The sequence below is a fragment of the Desmodus rotundus genome, chromosome 6 (assembly GCF_022682495.2).
Source record: "Desmodus rotundus isolate HL8 chromosome 6, HLdesRot8A.1, whole genome shotgun sequence".
Classification (NCBI taxonomy): Eukaryota; Metazoa; Chordata; class Mammalia; order Chiroptera; family Phyllostomidae; genus Desmodus; species Desmodus rotundus.
Genome location: NC_071392.1, coordinates 119,095,095 through 119,115,215, shown reverse-complemented (window position 1 = coordinate 119,115,215; position 20,121 = coordinate 119,095,095). Strand labels below are relative to the sequence as shown.

General features: G+C 35.2%; 1 protein-coding gene across 2 annotated transcripts in view; it reads left to right on the top strand.

Annotated features, from left to right (window-relative positions):
* Window positions 1–20,121, top strand: part of GPCPD1 (glycerophosphocholine phosphodiesterase 1) — a 55,053-nt gene that overhangs the window by 14,375 nt on the left and 20,557 nt on the right. For both annotated transcript variants that reach the window (XR_008427044.2, XM_053925935.2), the window contains exons 5-12: window positions 3,229–3,304; window positions 5,642–5,683; window positions 7,730–7,853; window positions 13,620–13,851; window positions 15,664–15,826; window positions 16,137–16,269; window positions 17,316–17,370; window positions 20,004–20,096. Coding sequence is in view for 1 of the 2 variants with exons in the window: in XM_053925935.2 (XP_053781910.1) it covers window positions 3,229–3,304; window positions 5,642–5,683; window positions 7,730–7,853; window positions 13,620–13,851; window positions 15,664–15,826; window positions 16,137–16,269; window positions 17,316–17,370; window positions 20,004–20,096 (918 nt within the window). In the remaining variant the exon portion in view is untranslated. The remainder of the gene's footprint in view (window positions 1–3,228; window positions 3,305–5,641; window positions 5,684–7,729; window positions 7,854–13,619; window positions 13,852–15,663; window positions 15,827–16,136; window positions 16,270–17,315; window positions 17,371–20,003; window positions 20,097–20,121) is intronic.

The window sequence follows — 20,121 nt, the reverse complement described above, 5'->3', positions numbered from 1 at the left end:
TTATAGAATGGTTTCTTAATATAAAAATCTTCTAAATGCTAAATACCCTCAGCTGTTAACTTCCAATCTGAACTGCCTCGTAGATATCGGTCCACCTAGCTTTCTTTACTTGGCTTATTCCTAGGCAACCATTTTTTCTTAATGGTCTTATTAAAAACAGTGATTTTTTTTTTATAAATAACTATGGTCTGGCCTGTGACAGCATAAATAAGGTTTCTTCAGAGAACCTTCTCCATGCATGTTTTTTCCAAACTTGTGGAAAACAGTAAAATTCTACAAGTTCACATGTATTTTTTTTTATGATATTTAAAAGCAGTGATATTACATGAGTATTTGCTTGGTGGTTTGTTAAAATGAAACAAGAACTCCAATTTAAATGTTGGAAAATAATCTTGTTTATTTCTCTCAGTGTTTGATGTAGCCGAGTGATTGTCCATACTGTTGAAAAAAGCAACCATTAAGATTTCTTGTTGTGTGTGGAAACATAGATGTGTTTTCATTTTTGTTAGCATACATGTTTGAGAACATCCCAGCAGTCCTCTGAATTAAAATATGCTAATCTGTGAAATACTATGATTCTACTAGTACTGCAAATAGAATGTTGTCTTGGACTGATACTGTCGTGCTGTACCGCTCCCCACCCCCACGGTCACTTTCCACCTGACTCCAAAATGCTTAAAATCGTGACAGCCTTTTACAGAATGGAACTGTTCTTTTTGTCTAAGATCTTGAAGATGTTTTTCATGGGATAGAGCTTTAAAAAAGATTTAATGTTTTGGAGTCATTACTGAGATTTTTAATATATCACTGCTCTGGCCTTAACAATTTTTTTAAAGAACTTGAGTAAGCTCAAATTTAAGATTACCTTTTAAAGCTTAATAAAAGTAATCAAAACAATTTAGGAAATCTCACCGTATGTTAAAACTTGGTACATCCCCCGCCCTCCCAGTATTATAACGCTTTGCCTACCAAACAACATGGATTTGTAGTGTGCACGCTCGTAGACATAATTGTAAGTCATCTCTTCGATCAGTCCTTTGGACTGCTCCTCACGTACCCATTCTGTTCAGGCCCAAATTGTTTTATGCTGTGACTCGTGGCTTTGCAACTAAAACATATGAGGGCAGAGTTAATTGAAATTACTACTAAAATATATTCCCTATCAAATATTTAATCCACAGGGCTATTCTTAACATGATTAACTGTAGATACTATAGTGAACACATTGTAAAGTTCCCCTGACATCTGAATTAAAACAAAAACAAAGCAAATTCTCTTTTTTTCCTCTATCCACTTTTTATCCTTGCTGATAGTTAACATTATATTCATGGCACCCTTTTGAATCACCTTTGATTAGTAACTTCCATAAGAATAAGAGGATTTTACTTATTTAGTTTTTTGGTAAGGGATGTGGGAAGCATGGGAGGAATGGAGGAAGGGAGTAGTTTAGTTTTTTCTGGCTGTTTATTATTGCTAAGGAACATCATTCTATTTTTAATGTATACATTTGCATCTCTTGAGGATTGGAACGCTTGGTGTTTAAAAAAAACAAACTCAGAAAACTGACAGGAAAAAGTTGTAGTAAAAAAACATCCAGGCAATGTAGGATTATATGCATCTTTTTCTTTTAGTTGTAGTGAAAATTAAATTTACCATATTTTAATAGGAACAGTTTCACATTTACATTTTTTAAAATGTCTGCCTACTCTACCAATTCATAAGTAAACCTTTTCAACAAGGACATTTTTGTCTAGAGAAAAGGAGCATTTCCTGTATTATCCCAGGATAAGTGATTTGAATGAGAATGTAGTTTTCAAATTTTGAAACTTAACAATTTTTAAAAAGATTTTAACCTTTGGTTATTTTAAGTGGTAGAATTATCTCATGTTTAATAACCTAATAGTGTGCCTAATTTGTTCCCTACTTTTTTGTTATCATGTAACACAACTATTAAATATAATCAATATTGAAATCCTACAACATGTTATAGGCGAATATTTAGTGTCATCTAAAGATATACAATATTCTTAGAAGCTTATATGTTTCAGGCTTTTTCAGAGTATATTTAGTATACGTGTAGAAAAGGACTTGAGGATTATGTATGTATTATGAGGAAAATATTGATAGTGATTAACCCTAAGTGGTGTGATAATGGGTGACTTTGTTTTTTCTTTTTGCTTCCCTGTATTTTACTACATTATTCAGAAGACATATAAAGATCAAAAAATTAAAGTAACTTAAAAGGTTACAGTTGAAAATTTGCTTTTAAAATATGTATTGAAATGTTTTATTTTGGCATATAAGTTTAGTCATTTTTTTAAAATAATTAAAATTAGGAAGCATTTAATACATCAGTCTCTTAGGTATATGCAGTGAATCTGTTGGTAGGTTTATTGTTGTTTTTAAATTGGTGTAGATGTTATCGACACCATATAAAGCTTTATTTTCTCTTTCAGTAAGAGAACTTGATAATGGGACAATATTAGGAGTTATCACACTATATGAATTTATAAACTCAAAGTCATAAAGAGTAAAACTGGATGTTAGTCCCCCTTTTATCAGATTTGTTCTTCAAATTTACCCATGCGTGTGTCTTTTTTTTTTAGGGTTTCCTGTGCCCTTTAGAAACACTGGTTACTGTGATAAGAGAAATCTGATGTTCTTCCTGTTATCTACTTACTATTCTTAAATGTATATAGTAACAAACTTTATTATGCCCTCAAGTTTCTTGAGGACCTTATGATAATTGGAGTACTTGTTCCTACTATTCCTATGATCATAGAGTTCAGGGTTTTTCCAAACACTTTGAGAGTTACTGACGATGAGATACTTTATCCAGTTATACACCCCATTGACTGCTGACTTACCAAACATAAAGTATATTTTCAGTTAACTTTAATTAAGGACAGAATAATCAGTTAAAGACTAAAATTTCATTGAGAGAAGATTGAGTATCATAGGTAGATTTAAGAATGGATTTGAAATGGTTTTATGTGCCAGTTCATCTCATTTTTCTTTGTTTACTGTCTCATCCTCATTTTTTTCCAGCACTCATCAAGTTTTGTGACCTGGTACTTTCCTGATTGGGGGCGTATTATATTGATAATTAAAAAGATTAATCACTTGGTTTCATATTTAGTATAAACTTAGACCACAGCATCTCATGGAGTCATGGGTAGAAAATAAGATATAAGAAATTATTGCAGACATTTAACTTTTAAATTGCAGACTATCGGTGGTCCATGTCAAGTCATAGTTCACAAGTGGGAGACTCATCTACAACCACGATCAATAACCCCTTTAGGTATGGGCATTAACTGCATCTGTTTGAGGCATATGCATAAAGTTACTAATATGCTGCACAATGGCTTAGTGGGATTTAATAAGTTTTTATTCTAAAATTTAAGGACAGTTTTCACTTAGCATATCATGAATCTTTCAAAACTGAGTAGTTCTTAATTGCTTTTTTTATAAACTTTATTGGAAATGCTTGCCTAGTTATTTTTATTTTCTTGGGTTAGGTTAATTTATTGTAGAATATTTATTTTCATTTGGATGGTTACAAAGCTTATAAAGCAACTGTCTTTGCTGAGCATCCATGGCTTTATTTGATTACTTGCTCAGAGAACTTAGAGAACTTTTGAGGAAAGAATTCAAAACGAAGATTCACTTTAAAGAAAAATTATTTAAAAATTTTTTTATTTATGGATTTTAGATGGACAGAGGAAAGAGGGTAACGAGAGTGAGAGAGAAACATGGATTTGTTGTTCCACTTATTTATGTATTCATTGGTTGATTTTTGTATGTGCCCTGACTGGGGATCAAACACACAATCTTGGTGTGTTGGGATAATGCTTTAAACCACTGAGCTACTTAGCCAGGGCAAAAACGAAGATTCTTAAATTTTTAAGTTTAAATAGTAAGAATAGAACAAGTTATTCTACTCATCCTGTGTGTTTTTTAAGACCAGTAAATACTTGTATAAACTTGTATAAATAAACTCAAATTTCTTGGTTGTAGCAGACATATTTTCCTCATAACTTACTTAAATACCTTGCTGGCTGTGTTAAAATTGATATTCAGATAGTTTATTTTTTAATGGCTGAATTTCCTGCAGCCTTTTTTAAAATACATAGATTCTATTTATTTACTTTTAGAGAGAGGGGAAGAGAGGGAGAAGGAGTGGGAGAGGAACATCAATGTGTGAGAGATACATTGATCGGTTGCCTCTCACATGTCCCCAAGTGGGGACCTGGCCCATGACGTAGGCATGTGCCCTGGATGGGAATCAAACCTGCAGCCTTTCGGTTCGCTGGCTGATGCGCAATCCACTGAGCTACACCAGCCAGGGCAGTTTCTTCTTTTTTTTTAAACTGAAATTATTCAAGTTTCCTTATGCCTAAAAATGGCATTTCTCTTCATATAAATGTTTTTAAATTTCCTTTGTCATACTAAGATTAAAATCTGAAGTTTATTTCACATGCATTAAATTATTCACTTGGATTCATCTGTAAATTGACTCAATGCTGAGAAATGTATCCTTCAGTTTCTAGAGAATATTAGAATGTAAAGAAGATAAAGTGGCTTTCTAATTACGAGCTTAGAAAGCAGTGGGAGATGCTGCTTTACCCTGTAGTAGAAACATCTTGTTTAAACAGATATCTCATTCCATCCTCTTTATTGGATTTTCTTTTTCTATGTTATAATCCTTTTTTATAGTATATTTAGAATTTTTCTGATAGCGTGCTTTAGAATTATTATAGTTCTATATTGAGGTTGAAAATTATTAGATACTGAATATTTAAAAATAATTTGCATTTTGAATCATCTTGCAGCTAAATATATGTATTATTGTGAGAAGTGGGATGATTTTCTTCCTGGTGTTTTAAAAAGATATTTATACTTTTGTTAAAATAGAATTTCTAAACTTAAGAGCTGTGTGAAAACTATCAGAGAATCTTCATTGGGAACTATAACACTTATTTTGACAAATATTTTAGACATATTTAAAGTAAACTAGGAGAGGAAAGAGCAGGGAATTACTATGTTACTCAGCGGGTGGGGCTTGATGGCCTGTCTCGTTCAGTTGAACTTTCTGTTTAGGAGGGCTGTATGTGCTAGAACTTACTGTTTTGGTAGTTCCTCACAGCTCTGAGTATACAGGTAAGTTTACGCTGTTTGTAAAGCTTTTAGCTGGCTGTACAAGACAGATGAGGAGAATTACATTTTAGATAAGTTCAGAATATGCATTACATAAGAATAAGCATTTTAATTGTGCCAAGACCTTTGGTTTAAAAAATAAACCAGGAGATATTGTTGTCCAGCAATCTGTCAGTCACACATTGGTGGGTGTGGAGGTTTGTTCCGGTGCCTCTAGAGCACCTGTCTGAGGAGTTTGCTTTCTCTTCCTTGTAACATCGTGAATGATCACCAAGTATGTAAGAACTGTTATTGTTTAATAGCCTTCTTCAAAGGGAATTCTATATTGAGGGCTACAATAAATATGCTTATTCACTTTGGGCTGCTTTAAAATTTAAAATTTTATATTTTAAAAAAATGCTTAAGGTAGGTAATTTCTCAATTGTTTATTCTATATACATCGTGAATTTTAACTAGCTTTTCTATTTTCCTTCAATTCTAGAAAATGAAATTATTATTGACGATGGACAATTTGGAATCCACAGTAAGTGAGACTGAGTTTTCAAATTTTTTACTGATATGGTTGAGATGCTATGCAACATTCATTAGAAGCAAATAGCATAGGGGAATGTGACAGAGTTGGATATTGAAAATAGAGGCTGAATCCAAGAAACAAATAACATTCTCTTAAATAATAGTTTCCAGGATGTATAATTCTTATGCTTTAAAATTTTATCATTTTGGTTTTTATTTGATTGGTGATTTCAGGTATTTGAGTTAATGTTAATACCATCACTTTTTAACACTATTATGTTTGAAAATGATATGAACAGTTCTAAACATTTAAGGTGTGAAATGTTATTCTTAAGCTAAATTTATGTGTTTTGTATGTTCGTGTTCATTTACAGTAAAATCCAGATTAAGCAGAATCTTCTAGTAATTCTGGCATAGTCTTTTAACTTTTAATTTACAGTATATTAGAAAATCCTTTTACCTCTGAATACACTGAAAATGTTACGCATTTGCATACTTCTGCTTCAGTAAACACTTTATCTTGAGAATTCAGGTTTTCAATGACTTGAATTCTCACAATGTATCAGCATTATGCCAAACTGCATTTTCATTTTAAATACTTTACTATAGGAATCAAACCCTGTAACTGTAAAGGGGTGGGCAGAATGTCTGCTTGTGCTGACTGAACCAGAGATAGATTGCTGATAACCAGTTTGCTTTCCTGTCCAGAACAGGAAGGAACAGATCTGAATGTTTTGGTTGTGGTTTTACTAGGGACACATATTTTTAGAAATGTACATGCTTTGGCAGTGTTTGGATAGGAATTTGGATTTTATTTGGGGTTATTTGTATTACATCATAAGGTAATCTAAAATACTTAAATAGCGTCAATGTTTAGTATTTTGTAGTCTTGTCCTTTTTATTTACAAAAGATGATATTTGTAATACATGTTTCGGAGAGCTTTATGGAGGAATAGTTTTCTCATTTCTTCAACTGTAACGCATGACATTATATATCTGTTATTTTTTTAATTAATTGAATTTATTGGTATGACATTGGTTCACAAAACTATGCAGGTTTCAAGTGTACAACTGAATAAAACATCATCTGCATACTGCACAGTTCTCCCGTAGCCCCAGGCAAAGTCTCCTCCCATCCCCATTTTCCCCCCCTTTGCCCACCTCCATCTAGCTACCTCTTTTAAAATGCATGGAAATTTTGTTTTTCTAAATTCTGCTTTAGTTAGCTTTTTGGATGGAAAGCCATATCTCCAACTTCTTATATTTCTGAAAACAGTTTAAGAGATGATAGTGACTTCTCTTTATTTTTAAAATTTGCTAATTATTATTAAACATTTTAAAGTTATATTTAAGAAAAAATGTTTCTTGACTTTTTTTTTTAAAGTCCTCTTGAAAAACTTAGGTCCAAAACAGTTGGCAACTCTATAGTATTATAAAAAATGTATTACCTGTTTTAGTAGGAAATTCTGATTAAACCGGGCTAACACAGTGTTATCATAGTTGTGCAGTTTGTGGTACAATATATAAATGTGAGCCTACAGGATTGACTCAGTTTTATTCTTACCCTCTCATATCTCAGTCCCCAGCACTATTGGTATAACTAGTTTCAGCTGAATAAATATCTCATGGATATATATCTCATGTCTGGGAAACTTTGGAAGCTTGGTAGTAATCTCTAATGGAACAATTGTAGGTTACAAACCATCTTGGAACATGTATTCTTTCTGAAATAGATTTGTATTACTTCGCTAATGGATTTAGAATGGATTGTAACAATATTTTTATTTACTTAAGTTGTTCAGTTATGACTACTGTTAACATTCATTTCACATTTTCCCCCTTTTATCATATAAAAGTTCTTTTTCAATGACAAATTTAAGACTACATATAGATTGGCTCCTCCTTGGACAATTATAGTGACATATATATACCAGTGACATATAACTTTAGTGTATTAAAATCTGAATGTGAACTAGAATCGTCAGCATGTATTGTACTTCCTGGATTATTTTAAAAAATATGTATAGTAATTATTGTTCTTTCTATTACTTACCAGATGGTGTTGAGACTTTGGATTCGGGATGGCTGACATGTCAGACTGAAATAAGATTACGTTTGCATTATTCTGAAAAGCCTCCTGTCTCAATAACCAAGAAGAAATTTAAAAAGTCTAGATTTAGGTAGGACCATGTGTGTTTGTTACTTAGGCCATTTATTATCGCTAATGCTATAGGTTTCTGGTGTTAGCCTTAAAGTGTATAAACTGAGAAAAGAGCAGAGTTATAATGTCTCATTTTCTAATAACCGTAGGGTCTGGTAATAGTGACCTGCTGCCCTGCCTCAGATTGCTGCAGTTACATGTACTTACGTTAGTCTTAATCTCTAAATTTGAAGCTAGTGTAATCTGTTTTTTATGTAAATGATTCCCAAGCTTATGCATCTGTGTAGTTTATTCCATTTATAATTTCTTAGTGTAGCAATAAATCGCTAGTTTAAGATTGATATAAGGAAATGATTTTGTGCTAAATGAGGGCAGAATGGCATAAACAGAAAAATGATTGTTGGAAATATCCTTCAGTGTCCTCAACTTTCCTATGGCTTAAAAATGAAAATCTTTCCATGAAGAAAGATAGCCATTATCATAGCAGTTCCATATTAGTTTCTTTTTAATCCTATATTAATTTTAAGAAGTAGATGTCAAGCTTTGTGTGAATAGCTAAATAAATAGTAACTTTATTTTACTATAATGTCATTATATACACCTTTGAGTGAACTGGCTTCTTAGTAACCCAGGCCGCTCTGTCATTGGGATATAATTCATAATACTGCAGTTTGAAAATCCTTAAATGTTTTACCATAACTGCTTAAATATTATAATACTTATCCCAATCATAAAATACATAAGGGAAAGGGTGCGTAACCCTTCATAGTTATTTGCCTTGGCTGCTCTGAGAGTTTGTAAAGGCTTTTGGGTGTACCTTGTCTCTGTGCATTTCTAGGCCTCTGCTTTGCTTCAGAAAAACCGAGGCTGTTGGACCAAATGGTTGATCTGCAGGATCCATTTGACTGCAAAGATTCTCTAACCAGTTAGTCATATAATTGAATATTCTACCTACATGTTAAAAGAAGCAAATAAATTGTATAATAGCTATAAACTGTCTAATTAGCATAAGACCTTGAACTAAACTAGCAGTAGAAGATAAAGCCTTGGTTGGTTGGGCTTATTAGGATTATTTTCCTTGACCGTAATTAAGAAATTAATAGATGTTAGTGGTTGGGGTTCTGATTGGTTTGTAAATGTATGCTGAGTCCTATCCTGTTCTTGTTTAAAGAAATTATTTGGAGTGTTAGTGTATGTAATATTACATTGTCGCCTTGGCTTAAATTAGAATATTTTTGTACAACCATACTTCATTGGACTCTACAGATTAGTAATAGGTTGTTATTGAAGTAATCATGCATAATTAAAAACCAGTGTTTGTTCTGACCATCTCCCCCCACGCCCAAATTTGCATTAGTGATAGACCAAAATTTCACGGGGTAGGAAATAAACTTACCTGAAAGGATATAAGGACTTTAAAAATTAAGCAACAGCTTACACATTTTATTTTATTTTTATTGATTGATTTTAGAGGGAGAGGGAAAGAGAAATAGACAGACAGACATCAGGTTGTTATTGCACTTACATATGCATTCATTGGTTGTTTCTTGTATGTGCCCTGACCAGGGATCAAACCTGCAACCTTGGTGTATTGGGACAACACTCTAACCAGCTGAGCCACCCAGCCAGGGCAGCTTATGCACGTTAAATAAACTAGACATGCTGTTTTATCTTACTACCATCAAATTTTAAACACAAGTTTCTCTTTCAGTTGACTTCAGTAAGTGAAAAGCAATGGTAGGCTATAATATTTATGTAGCTACTTGAAGAAAACCTTTAACAAATTCTTTCATAGATCCTTTTAAATGTGATTTTTTCCTTTTTTTTTTTGTAGATGCACATTGCTTTTGACAGAATAGCCTTTTTATCTTCCATGTCTTTCTTGCCTGTTAAATACTGTTCATTTGTGTTCTCTTTATGTATCCTGGTAGAGAATGTTTCTTCCTTCAGGTTCACCAATAGAATCGGTTGTCTAGAACTATTCCTGAGAGCTCAGTTTATGAGAAGAGATGATGATTTTTGTTTGGATTGTTGAAGTGCTACTTTTGATTTTATAGTATGATTACAGAACAGTATTACTAATTAAATAATCTATATAGATGTCCACTCTGGGAGACCTCAGAATTATGTGGCTGAGAGACAAGGCTCAGCAGTGGTTGGAGGCAGGAGGCCATGCAGAGAGAGCAGGCTCCACTAATACAATTCCATTATTTGTATTATCAGTCAGATCCCATTTAAATCTAAAATGAAAAGTTTTTGTAGCTCAGTTGTTATTCTATACCAGCAATTTTCATCTGGTGTGCTGCAAGAATTTTTAAAACATACAGAACCTGTATGTTTTACCTATTTATTTAGGAGCACTGACCTCTTTTCCCTTAAATTGTCAAATAAAAAAATGACAGCAGCCGACACAATAGCCATCCTATGTGAAGGGAATCAAAATTACATCTATTTTTGGGGTCAGATTGGCAGTAAATACATTTTTTGGTGCTACAGAATTTTAGTAAGTAGTTTATGTGTGCCATGAGATGAAAAAGGTCGAAAACTGATGCTCTATGCACTAACATTGCTTCCTACATAAATAGTATTAGAAGTGTTTAAGTACATTTCAATTGGTGCAAGTAATATCTAGAGTTGAGTACTTTTTGGCATTACAAGCGCTCTGTGCAAGTAATTGCCTTTCATAAGGAGGAGACTAGTCTGTGGCCCTGTGACATGGGTAATTGGTCTTTGTTTTCATTGCTGTGAGGCCTGTAAGAGTTTTAGACTCTTGGTTTATGTTTTGGTTCATTTGTTTCATTTTTAAAAAGCACATGTATGTAAATATATACAAACACATAAAAAGATGGCATACATTCAAATATACTTAATTCAGTGTTTTTATTTAATAATATACTTTTAAAAAGACAAATACCATATGATCTCACCTATAAGTGGAACCTAATTAACAAAACAAACAAACAAACAAGCAAAATATAGCCAGAGACATAGAAATAAAGAACAAACTGACAGTAACCAGAGGGGAGGGGGGAGGGAAATAATTGGGGAAAGAAGGGAAAGGGTTGTCAAAGAATGTGTATAAAGGACCCATGGACAAAGCCAAAGGGGGGTAGGATTGAGGGTGGGGGGTGAAGTGGTGGTGGGAAAACAGAGACAACTGTATTTGAATATTAATAAAAGATGATTAAAAGAAATAAAACATAATACAGCATGAAAAAATATACATATACTTTTCACAAAGTACCTCAATTCACTGTGGTAAGGTAGAAGAAAGGGGGACATTTTTAGTTTACAACCTCCCAGTCTAATAATTTTAGTGCACATTAACAGAATCTGGTTCAATTTTGCATTTGTTTTATGTATATGCATTTGTTAAACTTCTCAAAAGAAATGGAGATAGCCAGTTATAAATTGGAGAACAGTGAATACCTTTTAGATTCATTTTTAAAAATTAATGAAAACAACCTTAGGCATAATGAGCATTTGTCTATTTTGATACTTTAAAGAAATATATGTACGGCTTCCAGCAAGATGGAGGCGTAGGTAGACACACTGTGCCTCCTCGCACAACCAAAAGAAGGACAACAATTTAAAAACAAAATACAACCAGAACTGACAGAAAATCGAACCGCGTGGAAATCCGACAACCAAGGAGATAAGAAACATTCATCCAGAGGGGTAGGAGGGGTGGAGACGGGCAGCCGGGGCAGACAGGATGCCCGGCAAGGTGGCGGCTGGCAGACCCAGCTAGGTGGTGGATTGTGGAACGGGACAGGCCAGGCTGCAGCTAGCAGACCCCAAGAGGTGGTGGCTGGCAGACCCTGCAGCCCCACGTTGGCACATAGATAAACCGGGAGGAACAGGGCAGGAGCAAAACAGACTGCGCAACCCAGGGCTCCCACGTGGGGACATAAAGCCTCAAACCTCTGATTGAAAATATCCGTGGGGGTTGGGGCAGCAGCAGGAGAAACTCCCGGCCTCACAGGAGAGGTCGTCAGAGAGACCCACAGGGGCCTAGAGCATGTACAAACCCACCCACTCGGGAATCAGCACTAGAGGGGCCCCATTGATTGTGGGTGTTGGAGGGAGTGACTGAAGTCTGCTGGAGAGTGGAGCAAGCGCCATTACTCCCTCTCAGCCCCTCCCCCATGTACAGTGTCACAGCGCAGCAACCAGCGTTACCCCACCCCGCCCCCGGGAACACCTAAGGCTCTGCCCCTTTACATAACAGGTGCGCCAAGACAAAAAAAAAAAAAATGGTCCAAATGAAAGAACAGATCAAAGCTCCAGAAAAAATACAACTAAGCAATGAAGAGATAGCCAACCTATCAGATGCACAGTTCAAAACACTGGTAATCAGGAAGCTCACAGAATTGGTTGAATTTGGTCGAAAACTAGATGAAAAAATGAAGGCTATGCTAAGAGAAACAAAGGAAAATGTACAGGGAACCAATAGTGATGCGAAGGAAACTGGGACTTAAGTCAACGGTGTGGACCAGAAGGAAGAAACATCCAACCAGAAAAGAATGAAGAAACAAGAATTCAAAAAAAAATGAGGAGAGGCTTAGGAACCTCCAGGACTTCTTTAAACATTCCAACATCCAAATTATAGGGGTACCAGAAGGAGAAGAGGAAGAACAAAAAATTGAAAACTTACATGAACAAATAATGAAGGAGAACTTCCCTAATCTGGCAAAAGAAATAGACTTCCAGGAAGCCCAGAGAGTCCCAAAGAAGCTGGACCCAAGGAGGAACACACCAAGGCACATCATAATTACATTCCCCAAGATGAAACAGAAGGAGAGAATCTTAGAAGCAGCAAGAGAAAAGGACACAGTTACCTACAAAGGTGTTCCCATAAGACTGTTGGCTGATTTCTCCAAAGAGACCTTACAGGCAAGAAGGGGCTGGAAAGAAGTACTTGAAGTCATGAAAGGCAAGGACCTACATCCAAGATTACTCTATCCAGCAAAGCTATCATTTAGAATGGAAGGGCAGATAAAGTGCTTCCCAGATAAGGTCAAGTTAAAGGAGTTTATCATCACCAAGCCCTTATTCTATGAAACGTTAAAGGGATTTATCTAAGAAAAAGAAGATAAAAAAGATGAACAGTAAAAATGACAGCAAACTCAGTTATTAACAACCACACCTAAAACAAAATCAAAAGCAAACTAAGCCAACAAGTAGAACAGGAAGAGAACCACAGAAATGGAGATCCCATGGAGGGTTATCAACAGGAGAGTGGGAGGGGGAGAAGGGGGAAAGGTACAGAGAATAAGTAGCATAAATGGTAGGTAGAAAATAGACAGGGGGAGGGTAAGAATAGTATAGGAAATGTAGAAGCCAAAGAACTTATATGTATGACCCATGGACATGAACTATAGGGGGAGAGTGGGGGGGGGGGAAATGGGACAACTGTAATAGTATAATCAATAAAGATATTTAAAAAAAGAAATATATGTAGATTAAAACATCAGTATTTTATGAAATATACCTAATGCCTTAACCTGTAGCAAGTGTAATCTTTGTTTAATACACAGGGTGGGGCAAAAGTAGACTTAGTTATTTTTATGGATAGTAATACAATAATTTAATAATATAAGAATAAACTTTTGCATACTGACAATGGTAAGCCCACTTTTGCCCTACCCTGTATTACTTTTATTTCTTGAAGATTTTGAATATTCAGGGAAAACTTCTGAATTTTAGTACTTAGGTAACATTTGTATGAGTTTTCCTTCTATTTTACTTTTTTGCATTTCATTATTTTTTTCCTCTCGTTTAGGGTAAAGCTGACAATAGAGGGTCTGGAGGAAGATGATGATGATAGGGTGTCTCCCACTGTCCTTCACAAAATGTCCAATAGCCTGGAGATATCCTTAATAAGTGACAATGAGTTCAAGTGCAGGCATTCGCAGCCAGAATGTGGGTATGGCTTACAGCCTGATCGTTGGACAGAGTATAGCATACAGACAATGGAACCAGATAACCTGGAATTAATATTTGATTTTTTTGAGGTGAGTAGTTCTTTGACTTGAGGGGGTTGAGAAAGAATGCAGGCATGAGATTATTTTTACATATGTTTTGATTTTTATTGTACTCTAATTTGTGTAAACCCATGACTTGTACATTTTAGATGTTTAATCCTCTATACATTTTAGCAGGTTCAAAAAACTTAGAGTTGACAGACTCAGGTACTATTAAGAATATAATGAAGAGAACTTCAGCAGAATTAGTTTCAAATTAAGACTAGATATCCTGATGTCTGTGTTTGTTCTAAATATAGATGAATTACGTCTAAAGGAACCCCCAAGGATAAATAGAGGGATGGGCAGGCTGTGTAACTCTTGGTAGGCAACGTGGTGTAACTAACATGATTGAGTCCTCTTCATGACTGAAGTCTGGTTTATTGAGGCATTTTATTATAAGGATTCATTGTACCAGTAGGCTCATTTTTACAACTTTACTTGACATTGTAAATATGTAATTAAAAAGAGATGCTATAAAAATTGTGCCAGAATGTTCAGAATCTGTGCTGCCAACTTTATAGCTACTTGTTACACTTACACTAAAGCTTTCTAGCTTATTGGCTGCTCAGATGCTTCCCTCAGATAATCCTCAGCCCTCCCCTGAGGTTCTTGCTCTGTTGTGCTCAGTAGTTATATGCACCACTTCCTTAGACTGTTTTGGCACTTCCATTCCCATTTCCAGGAGATTAAAGTTTAAATCTTTGAGGGTATGGGGAATACACCTTGGCTAGCAGTAGCAGCTAGCCACAGTTTTCTTGAAAATGGCAGAATTCAGAATGGTTTTAAACCCACTGAGTAATATTTGTTGCACATAGTTAAAATGATAATCTTTGAATTGTTTAATTTGATCATTCCTTTAGCCATAACCTTTTTTTTTTTTAAGATTTTATTTACTTTTAGAGAGAGAGGAAGGGAGGGAGAACAAGAGGGAGAGAAACATCAGTGTGTTAGAGAGAACATTTGGTTGCCTCTCACACATGTCCCCAAAACCCCAACTGGGGACCTGCCACAATCCAGGAATGTGCCCTGACAGCGAAGGGTCACAGTGACCCTTCAGTTTGCAGGGTGGCACTTAATCTACTGAGCCACACCAGCCAGGGCTAGGCATAACCTTTGTGAGTGGCTTTTTAGCTACTTTGCATTAGATGAAATTCAAAGTTGTTTTTTTTCCCTTCAAAAAACTAAAAACACTTTAAGAAAATATAATTAGATCTTACCTAAGTAATAAGATCTGTGGGATTTTATTATAAAAATAGGAAGTTCTGGTTGTAATGTTTCCTTGTTCTTTAAGGACCTACTTATAATCTCTTGAACAGCTTACTTCCCTTTCATTTGGTTAGTAGTTTTGGAAATACTATTTTATTTATAAACTAGACTGATAAAATACCCTTTTTGTCAAAGTATCCGATTTCTTGGAGAGTTGCCATCCCCCCTATATCACCTGTGTGGGTGCATTTTTAGAGAATATAATATACATTAAAAAGCTTGCTACAAGTGTATCTTAGTCTTTGAATATACAGTACTTAGTAACTTTCAGTCAGGGCTTTAAATTCACCTGATACATATTAGAGGATCAGAAGTGCCAGTCAGCAGAGTTATGATTAATGAAGTAACACAGAAAGTCTTAAGTCTTAATATGTACAAAAAAGTATTAGTTATTACCAAAAAATGCTCTCTAAATCACGTGGATATAAATTTGATTATATTTCTTATTGATCTTCCTCCATAGAGTGTTTTGATCTTTAAATGGAAAATATTGAAGTATAAGAATTTGGATTATTCTAAACCTCATTTTTTCAGGAAGATCTCAGTGAACATGTAGTTCAGGGTGATGCTCTTCCTGGACATGTGGGTACGGCCTGCCTCTTATCATCCACCATTGCTGAGAGTGGGAAGAGTGCTGGCATCCTTACTCTTCCTATCATGAGCAGAAATTCCAGAAAAACAATAGGCAGAGTGAGAGGTAAGCTTGGAGAAGCAGGGTGGTCCTTTACAAATAAGCAGAGTTAAAATTTTTATTAGATTCAAATTGGGCTCTTGAGAATTTTAAAGATCAAATTAGTGATTTGTTTTAGAATACTAACTATAATAACAAGGACATATCTGTTGAACTTTCTGGAAGCTTTCAATCAGTTTTGACTTGTTGATTTTTTTTCCTATTTGGTAGAGATTGATAAAGCTAGTTTGAGTGGTATTTAAATGTAATTGAGCTCATCATGGCCTTTTTAATTGTCTTTATTTTTGTCTCCCCTCCCTTTTTTTCCCTACAAAAGTTGACTATATAATTATTAAGCCATTACCAGGATACAGTTGTGACATGAAATCTTCATTTTCCAAGTACTGGAAGCCAAGAACACCACTGGATGTTGGACATCGAGGTGCAGGGAATTCTACAACAACTGCTCAGTAGGTTGAATGTTTGAGCAGTGTTAGCATTTGGTAGCTCAAACTTGATAATGTTAAATTGGTTTGACTGAAAAAAGGTCAAATGATTCTTTTATTATTACCCTGCAATTTAAATTTAATTTGGTGATTGGGTTTCCCAATTCAAATTAATTAGAAACTGACTCTCTAAGATTCTCATTAGTGTTTCTAATATTCTAATGAATTGGTAAGAGAGACATTAAAACTAGAAAGCCAGGCCCCAGAGAGGAGGAGAGTGGAGGAATGGGTGAAAGAGGTGAAGGGGGAGTAAGAGGTACAAGCTTCCAGCTGTAAAATAAATAAGCCATGGAGATGTAGTTTACAGCACAGAGAACATAGCCAATAATACTGTAATAACTTTGACAGACGGTTGCTAGACTAATTGTGGTGATCGTATCACAAGGTATGTGAATGTTGAATCACTGTGTTGTACACCTGAAACTAATCTAATGTATGCCAACTATACTTCATTAAATACATCTTTTTTGAAAAAAACAAACTAGAAAGCCAGGACAAAAAGCTTAATGCCAAAAGAGTCAGCCTGATGACATAAGTGTGCCTGCATTGTGGTCCTGACGTTTAGCATGTTGCCTTCTCTGGGTCTCAGCTTCCTCACCTGTTCTCAGTATAGTTTCCATACTTCCACCCTATTGGAGTGTCAGCCTTTTCCCATTCCTCCAGTCTGCCAGTATTAAGTCATCCGAGGCTTCATCGCAAGGAGCAAGTTTCAGTATTTCTACTACTTCCAGGCATTGCAAAGGTTCTCTTCTTTATTGGTCACCTCACCTGGGGAGGCTGTGTTAGCATAGGATATGTGTATATTTAGCTTGTAAATACTTATAATTTGGGAATAAATGCACACACCAACCAAGTGACGGTGAGTCTTACTTTGGGAATGGCAAAATTAGTCTCAAAATAGAGAATACATGCTGTTTCCATGGTTGGAAATGTAGCTGGCTTCTTTATTACATTTTCTTTATCTTCTCTATAGTATATGATAACTACATTTCTATACATTTCTCTTTCAGACTTGCTAAAGTTCAGGAAAATACTATTGCTTCTTTAAGAAATGCTGCTAGTCATGTAAGTGAATCTCTCTTTTTATAACTTTGGACTGTTGGTCCAAAGGTAGAAAAGTAGAGAAATATGGGTCAGTCTGGGGAGTCTTCTCCAGTCTGCATTAATAGGTTAAAAAGGGGAATGAGTATTTATGCTTTGTCTGAACATGTTTCTAAGGGAAGTTGAAGTATCTAGACATTTGTGTTTAGATTCATGGTGCAGTTGAGATAAAAACAATGGAATTAGAGGCATCCTTTATTTTTTTGAAATAAAAAATTTATATTTTTGAGTGGTTGGGCAAGAAAAATGTTCCCCATTAAGCACGTGTTTTCATCAACCAAATAATGTGCTCATTCAGATACTTGCTTTGGGAATAATGCTAATGTTAAAATTTTAACTCCTTTCATCCAGTTCTAAAGGGTTAGAGTCTTTTTAGCTTTTAGTTTTTATCAGCAGCTGCAAGTTGACTTTTTAAATTAAGAACTTGAGATTCCCCTCCTACCTCCCATTCCTCTCTGTACCTGGTTAAAAAGTCTCATGTTCCAGAGTTAAACCAGGGGACAAGTGAGGGAACATTTCATTCTTTTATTTCCACTTTTACCACAATGTCCTCTACATGCCTTTCTAAACTTTGCCTTTTTAAAAATAGTTTAGTAAGTAAACTTCAATCATCAGATGTTTAACTTTATCACTTTAAATGAGCAAACATCTATTGTAAGACACACTTTTTTCATATATTTTTTTAGATTTTATTATTTTTAGAGAGGGGGGAAGGGAGGGAGAAAGAGAGGTAAAGAAACATCCAGTGTGTGGCTGCTGCCAACGTGTCCCCCCATCAGGGATCCGGCCCACAACCCAGGCACATGCACCAACCCGGAATCAAACCAGTGACCCCCTTGGTTCCAAGGCTGGCTGGCACTCAATCCACTGAGCCATCCCAGCCAGGGCCTTTTTTCACATTGTAACATCTCTAAAATCGGGATGGGTTTTACAGCTTTCTTAGCTTTTTATCATGGTTTGACTGGCAGTGGTACTTTTTCCCTCTTAGTGGTACATACAATAATGATACATTTTATCATAATTATTTATTTCAATATTTATAAATACTAATAATGGATAGTTCTGACTTTTGTTGAAAAGATGATATTAAATATGTGTTGGCCTCTAGTTTATTATTTGGAACCAGTTTTAATCATTGCAGCTAACTAATCTAAACATTGTTTTATTAGCTGTAAACATATGAAGATTCCTGTTAAAGAACTTGCAGAGTCTCTGCTTTTTAGAGAGGTTTTCAGTGGCCTTTTCATTTTGTATTCTAATAAATTCCTTTGTAACTCATGTAGAATATCTTATGTTATTAATGATTGGTTTGTTTTAATGTTAAAAACATCTTTGAAGAGGTTCGGGTCTGTTATTGCCTTGTTTCCTAAATTCACACATGAATTTGGGGATCAGATTTTATCTCTTAGTAAAATTATCTTCATAAAGGATGATGATCATGTCAAATTAAACATTTAAACTAGAAAGCTATAATTCAATACGTTTAGTCATTACATCTATTTGGAGGTGATGTAGTTTGGTTTTTTTGGTAGAAATGGTTTGTGTTACCGTCTTGTTTGTATACTAGAAGGAGCTAAGCTTATTTCCTGCTTTAGAAGTCATCAGAGAACTTGGCTTCTGCATTTTGAGTCTCTTATCCATGTTACTCATTAGCTGGGCAAGGTTTGGAAATGTATCCACCCATTCTTACTCAGTACTTCTCTGGGCCATAAAACGTCACAGAAAGCTCAGACCTTGTTTCCTTAGATCCCAGCTGGCTTTCTTGCAATGAACACAAATTTGTGTGTCAGGTCATATTCTCAGCCTTTATTTGAACTAATTCATATATCAGATGGGTCTGACTTTAAAAAATATATATCCCTAACTCTAATTTTTTTTGTCTTTTTAAAAAAAATTTTATTGTTATTCAATTACAGTTGTCTGCATTTTCTCCCCATCCCTCCACCCCACCCCATTAACTCTAATTTTTGCCCTCCTTCCTTCTGTTTAGGCTTCTATCAGGAAATTTGCCATGTGCATCATTTTGTTGCCCATTTCTGCTTTCTCTGTCTTTTCAGCAGCAGTGGTAGTTTCCTCTGTAATCTGGTTACAGAGGTTTTTCTATAAAAGGCTGTGGTGTTCTGTTCAAATGTATCAAGGAGCAGAACTAAGAGACCACAGCTTATTCTTTTTCCCACCTCCTCTTTAAGATACGCTGTCCAGCTAAGGTCTGCAGTGGCAACGAGGTATGAGGTAGCCCTGTGCTCCAGGCTCCTGCTCAGCTCCATTTCTGCCAAGAGCAGTAGCAGAGGTGACACGCCTGTGAAGGCTGTCAGCCACTGCAGAGGGGCCCCAGGGCATGTTCAAGTGATCAGTGCCCATTTTTGTCAGGAAAAATTGCTCTGCTCTTGCAAAAAGGAATATACTTATATAAGAGAAGAAATTACTTTTTAGGATAAAGCTTGAAGTGTAGCATTGAATCACAAAGAAGTTTTATGTTTTTGTATACAAGTCTGTGATTTTATAGTGAACAATACATTTCTCACGTCCTTGTAGTTTCAAATGTATTGTGAGCCAGATGACAGTTTCCAAATACTTGTTTCCTTTATTTCTGTCAGGGTGCAGCCTTTGTAGAATTTGATGTACATCTTTCAAAAGACTTTGTGCCTGTGGTATATCATGACCTCACCTGTTGTTTGACTATGAAAAAGGTATGTTGAAATTCTTTCATTTAAA